The sequence below is a fragment of the Rhinolophus ferrumequinum genome, chromosome 17 (assembly GCF_004115265.2).
Source record: "Rhinolophus ferrumequinum isolate MPI-CBG mRhiFer1 chromosome 17, mRhiFer1_v1.p, whole genome shotgun sequence".
Taxonomy (NCBI): Eukaryota; Metazoa; Chordata; class Mammalia; order Chiroptera; family Rhinolophidae; genus Rhinolophus; species Rhinolophus ferrumequinum.
Genome location: NC_046300.1, coordinates 37481703 through 37488525, shown reverse-complemented (window position 1 = coordinate 37488525; position 6823 = coordinate 37481703). Strand labels below are relative to the sequence as shown.

At 41.0% G+C, this 6823-nt stretch overlaps 1 protein-coding gene across 7 annotated transcripts in view; it reads left to right on the top strand.

The window, feature by feature from the left end:
- The first annotated feature begins 430 nt into the window (after nucleotides 1-430).
- NME9 (NME/NM23 family member 9) overlaps nucleotides 431-6823 on the top strand; it is a 33696-nt gene continuing 27303 nt past the window's right edge. For 5 of the 7 annotated variants that reach the window (XM_033131903.1, XM_033131901.1, XM_033131897.1 and 2 more), the window contains exons 1-3: nucleotides 431-559; nucleotides 897-933; nucleotides 6401-6458. In XM_033131903.1, the coding sequence (XP_032987794.1) occupies nucleotides 901-933; nucleotides 6401-6458 (91 nt within the window). In that variant the 5' untranslated portion in view covers nucleotides 431-559; nucleotides 897-900. Of the gene's footprint in view, nucleotides 560-625; nucleotides 739-896; nucleotides 934-6400; nucleotides 6459-6823 lie in introns of those variants that run through there. The other 2 variants (XM_033131899.1, XM_033131898.1) reach the window with 2 other exon arrangements.

Below are 6823 nucleotides of genomic sequence, written 5' to 3'. Positions count from 1 at the left end.
CTTTGAATTGGTGTAGACAGTTCACACCATTTTGTAACTGTTTTCTTTTTGTTCCACTTGACTTTCATACCTACTTTTGAGTTTGTAATTTTGTATTCTCTGTCTTACAGCGAACTCCTCCAGATCCCTCAAAAACTGGAGCGACCCTGCCTGGCATGCATTAAGTAACAGTAAAAGGGCTGCACACCAGCTCTGGTGGAGCACGAGGGATGCAGGGATTAGGACGCAACTGTGCAACACCTGAAAGCACGAGGTCTCTTTCTCCTTGGCAGGGTCCAAACTCCCCAGATATTGACAAACACTTCAGCCAATGAGAGCATTCCTTCAGACCAATTCTGAAGACAGTGGGCGGGACTCCCTCCTGCCCTCCTGCTGGGCTCAGAGTAGGCGTGACTTACATGTTTGTTACCCAGCTGACTTGGCATCCGGCTGTGTTGCCACGACGACAGTGGCTGGGTCCGCCACAGACTGGGTTGGAAACTCTCGCTGCGCGTTGAAGACCGTGTACCCGTGCAGGGATCGTTCGCGGTGGTTCAGTTTCCCAGGAATACATTTAACCGTAGGAATAACCGTGTTCTGTAGCCTTTTTACGCCCGAATTCATCCATGTCTCGGTGTGCGCCCCTCCGCAGGCTCCGCGACTAGGAAGGGGTTTCACAAATTCGCAGGAAACTCTGCGGCAAGCCACGAGCTCGCGGGCTGCAGGCTCCGCTTCCCCTGTGGGATGTCCATTGCATCGGTGCATTTATTTGCTGCCACTTATATTTACCTTAAAGGGGCTAGGGGGTGGGGGGCTTTGTTTGAAGGAAGCTTCCTGATCCACGCAGCTGTTTGTCACGAGGCTGTGGCCGGGGCAGGTCCCAGCCAGCCGTAACAGGGCTTTTGTCTTCTTTGCAGAGCTATGGGCAGCAAGAAGAAGGAAATTGCTCTGCAGGTAAGCTTCAACAGGCTCTTGCTTCCAGCACTTGGTTGGGATTGGGAGGCAAGGAAGACGGTGGGGAGCGAAAAGTGCAATAGAAGTGATCTCCAGTTTGCTAGCAGTATCTAGAATATAGACCGGGGACCCCTAGCGATGACAAATTTTTTCGTGCACTTAAATATGAACAAACATAACATCGCGTTAATTAAGTTCTTTATGCTCGTAGTGCTTATGCAGCCTTAAAACCCTAATATGAGTTAAAATAAAACTACAAAAGCAAGAAAATATGGATCAACATAATTCAATGGGATATATGTTTTGTTTAACTATTACTTGCAACTTACTGCAAGAATATGATACAGGTTCTTGAGTTTTGGCACGCATCTGTAACTGTGCTCTCCGGAGACCCAGTTCTCTCATGACTGCTCTCTGCAATCATTCGCTTATTTGACAAGTATGTTTTGATATTTATGTGCTATGCATTCGTTATATAAAGTGCCTTACTTCATTTGTGTCTCAGACAAGTCAATGATTCTAAAGTGATGGTAAAAACATGCAGGCATGGGCCCTGGAATTGGGAGGGAGGGCTTTGTCTTGGAGAGATCATTGGGATGATCTGTAATATGGGTACATTTTAAAGTACACTTTACAATGTCTCATAGTCAGCTCTGCCCTTCAGGATAAATGTTCAGGCTACCAGCACCCCCTGGAGAGTAGAGCAGCAGTGGTCTTGAGACACATGATTTCTCTTTCATTGTCCTCAGTGGTACCAGCACTTTGCATGTGAATTTCGAATGCCTAGTGATTTAAAATGGGAGAAGGCAATGTCAGTCTAAGGATACCACAGGGAGGGTGGGAAGAGCTTTGCACCGGAAGCCCAAAGATTTGATGTAGTTCTTGATTCTTCTCTTAGCCAACTCTGGGACTTTGGATAAATCACATCACCTCCCTCAGCTATGTAAGTTCGCCCACCTATAGAATGAAGATGTTTTGGGTGAATCATCCCTTAGGGCCTTCCAGCCTGATGTTCTGGTAGTCTCGAGTTACAAAACTTTCCATCCGTCTGTATTCTGTCTGTAAATAAATTCTAAGCACCTGGTCCTAGCACTTGTTGCGGCTTGAACGATTTCCTCAACCTCTCTGAGCCTCTATATGTTTTATGTAAACGGGAGCGATAATACGTAATCAGCAGAGTTAAATGAATTATCAGCAGATTCATTTAGACACTTCCAGGCTGGTCTGAATGCTGTCTGTGGCGGCTCTAAGATTTTTGCCTCAAACGATTATCTTGTGTCTATACCCTATATCCCCTTTGAGGCTAATAACATTTTTTAGCATTTTTTTCCATGTGTATTCCCAGAGCTGTGAGTTTAATGTGATACTCAAAATGCTCCCATCTGCTAAGGTAGGTGCAGGCAGGGTGTGCACTGAGGCATCTATGTAAGCGTGTCTCTCTACCAGGTCAACTCCTTGAAAGCAATGCTCTAGGGTCTGCCAACTGAGGAACGCTTTCCTCTCTCTGGGTAAAACTACTGAGGGTCCCTTTGTGACTGAGACACAAATTGCAAGACATACAGAGACAGTGTGGTCGAAAGGTGCCACAAAATGCCCATCCATTCCCTAGCAAAGGTAGGGCTTAGTGGAGTCCAAATGTTCCCCATACTGTTCTGTTCCTGCCCTGCTCCTAGAAGGGAGATTCTTCCTTTGTCCAAAGGGTCTTGGACCCACTGCTGGTATGGCGTGGCTCACTCCCACACAGGCGTGCTTCACAGAGATTTGCCACTGGCTGATGGTTGAGCCTCTGACAGTGATGCCTGTGAGAGAGAGGGTGGTTTCCTCAGGACTATGGTTGTGAACCTGGAATGACATCAGTTCAACTCTCTTACCTCAATTAAGGCATCAAGAAGACTTTTCTGCTTTTTCTTTTTTAAAAAAAAAATCAAAACAAAAAAGTATGGAAGCATGATTTCTTCAGAAAGATGGAGCTTTCACAGAGGATTTGCAGCTGTTACATGTTTTCCAGCCCATTTAAAGGGACAAAGACCTTAGCATATCTGTATTTAGAACAAGTGGTAATTATCATGTTCTTTTAATTTATGGAGTTGCAAAGTAGCTCCCCACAAACACTTACTAATTACAAAGGGAAAGAGAATAATGTCACAGTGGAAGGGCCTGACAGACCACCCTAATCAAGTGATCACAGTGAGCCTCAGCAGTGATGAGGCAGACGGAAATGGTGTGTCACCTGACAGGATGCAATGAGAAGAACACTCTTCTGCTTCTCTGACACTCCAACCAGTTCCACCCAGCTCCAACGGATCCAATTCATTCCAACAAATCCAACCAACTTCAACCAGTTCCCACCAAGCCACCCAGCTCCGACCAATTCCAGCCAGTTCCAACCAATCGAAAGATGCATGGCCTGACTATAATCAGGAGGAAACATCAGACACACCCAAACCGAGGGACATCGTATAAAATAACCAGCATGTAGTCTTCAAAAGTGTCAAGGTCATGAAAATAAAAGAAAGACTGGAGAACTATTCCAGACTGAAGACTAAAAAGAGACTTGACAAATCTAGCCCATGATTCTGATTAGAGCCTTTGCATTCAGGATTTTACTGGGACAATTGGAAAACTTGAATGGGGTCTGAGGATTAGATAGTAATAATGTATCAGTGTTATTTCCTGATTTTTATGGTTGTATTGTGGTTATGTGGGATAATGTATTCAGGAATAGAGATATCAGGTTGGTAATTTACTTTCAAATAATCCAAGGAAAAAATGTTCTTTATACTGTGCTTGCAAATTTTTGTAAATTTGAAATTGTTTCAAAATAAAACCATTATACGAAAAATAAACTACTTATAAAGAGGGATAATATGTATTTCTCCTTGAATTTAATTTTTGATGTAAACCAGAATACTTTGTAGATAAGAGAAGAACGTGAAGAAACGGCAATAAATATTACTTAAGTATTTCTCATGTGGATGTTTGGATATATTTAACAAAAGATGTGCAAAATGTGTGTACAGGGGCGGCCCGGTGGCTCAGTTGGTTAGAGCGCAAGCTCTTATCAACAAGGTTACCGGTTCAATTCCCCGATGGGATGGTGGGCTGCACCTCCTGCAACTAAAGATTGAAAATGGCAACTGGACTTGGAGCTGAGCTGCGCCCTCCACAGCTAGATTGAAGGACAATTACCTGGAGCTGATGGGCCCTGGAGAAACACACTGTTCCCCAATATTCCCCCAATAAAAAATTTTTTTAAAAAAGTATATACGAAACATTGCTGAGAAAATTAAGGAAGATTTAATAAATGATAAGAAACATCACGTTCATGAACTGGAAGACTCAAGCTTGTTAATATTTCAATTTTTTCCTAAATTGACCCATAGAATCAATGCAATCCCAATTTTGCAGCAATTGTCAAGCTGGTTCTAAAATGTATATGGAAATGCAAAGGACCTAGAATAGCCAAACAGTCTTGAAAAAGAACAAATATGGAGGCCTTGCACTGCCTGATTCCAAGACTTATTGTAAAGCTACAGAAATCAAAATTGTGTAGTACCGGCATAAAATAGATAAATAGATCAATGAAACAGAATAGAATCCAAAATAAATCCATACTTACTCAATCGATTGGTTTTAACATAGGTGCCAAAGTAATTTAATGGGGAAATAAATCTTTTCAACAAATTTTGCAGAAACAACTGTACATCTACATGGGAAAAAAAATAACCACAATCCTTCCTTTCCAACATACACAGAAATTAATTTCAGATGGATCAGCGACTTAAATGTGAAAGCTTAAATTATAAAGCTTTTTTAAATATTACTTTCAGGACTACAAAACAGCATAATGATTAGACATTTACACCCCTCACAGTGATAACCCCACCAAGTCTACTACCCCTCTGATACTCTACATAGCTATTACAGTGCCATTGACTGTAAAGCTTTAAAAAGAAAATAGGAGAGTATCTTTGTGACTTTGAGGAAAGATTTTTTAGAAGGACATAGGAAACACTAACCATAAAACTAAACTTTCAATAATTAGACTTCCTCAACATTAAAAATTTCTGTTCAACAAAAGACACTGTTAAAGAAAGGAAGAGGCAAGCCATAGACTTAGAGAGAATATTTACAATACATATACCTGAGAAAGAACCTGTACCCAAAGTATATGAAGAAACCCTCTATAATCTAATACAAAGGCCAACAATCCCATAAAGAAAATGAACAGACCAACGGGCACTTCTCAAAGAAGATATACAAATGGCTAAGAAGCATGTTAAATAGTGTTCCACACTATTAGTCACCAGGGAAATGAACTTAAGCCACAATGAGATACCACTACATTACCATGAGTGTGGCTAAAATTAAAAAGACTGACATCAGCAAATGTTGGTGTGGATGTGGAGCAACCAGAACTCCTGTACTTTGCTGATGGAAGTTTAAAATGGTACAACTGGTTGAGGAAAAATGCTGGCAGTTTTATATTAAATTGAACATACATTTACCCTATGTCCCAGCAATTCCACTCCTAGATATTTACTGACCAAAGAGAAAGGAAAACAGAAACACAATAAAATTTAATCAGAATGTCCATAAGTCTGTATTCATAGTAACCCCCAACTGGAAGTGACCCAACTATCTATCAAGCAAATTATGATATAGTCACACAATATGATATGCTCAGGAATTTTTTAAAAAATGGACTAATGACATTACATGGATGAATCCCAAAGATACGCTGATGAAAGAAGCCAGCACAAAATAATATGTTGTATTATTTCATTTATATGAAGTTTTAGAATAGGCAGAATGAATGTATTGTGACAAAAAGCAGGTCAGTGTTTACCTGGGACAGGGAATGGGGAATGACTGGAAGAATACATGAGGGAACTTTCTGAGGTGATGCAAATGTCCTGTATTGTGACAGGGGTGTGGTTACAGAGGTGTATGCATTTGCCAAAACTCACTGAACTTAGTTCACTCTATAGAATTTATATCTTAATAAAATGTATAAGAAAAGAAAAAAATGAAAAAGTACCTCTCTGAGCATAAATACAAACGTCAAAACTTAATGTTGAGTGAAAACACAAATTATAAAAGGACGTCTACAGTATGTTACGATGTATGTACATTTACAAGCACAAAACAATTTTGCATATTGTTTTTGGACAAGTAACAAGCAAATATTATTTTCTTTAAAATGCTTGCGATTTCCTTAGGATAGTGGTTATTCCTGGGGAAGGAGACAGGAAGAGAGGAAAGGAGAAAAGAAGAGTTGGGAAAAAGGACAGCTTGAGTTGTACTTGTAACTATTTTATTGAGAGAGAGAGAGAGAGAGAGAGAGAGAGAGAGAGAGAGAGAGAGAGAGAGAGAGAGAGAGAGATAGCTGGAGCAAGCAAATATATCTAATTTTCTCCTCATCATGCCCTCAGTTAACACAGTGTTTGTTCCTCTTTGATGTTAGGTCAACATCAGCACCCAGGAGCTTTGGGAGGAAATGCTCACTTCCAAAGGACTAACAGGTAATTTAAGATACGTTTTTAGATCCATTCTTTTCAAAATTGCTAACTGACAGATTGAACGGTGAAGAGAAAAAAGCTGCAGTGACCACCATTTTCCTATAACCTTGAGTTTCATGAATCAAGGACCAGGTGATTTCTTTGTACATATAGATCTGGCTTGAACATCTGTTGGTAAGTTCAGTCCAGGAAGCCAGTCCATACTCGCGGATAACAGGTTCCCTTGTTTTAGAGCCGATTGTCATACTCAGGGGTTGTTTGGTGGTAAGGAACAGAACTCTCTTCTAATGACCTGAGGCACAACAGGGGAAGACATTGGAAGGAATATGGGGAGCTCGTGGAACTCAAGGGCTGGAAAGAGAGCCAGG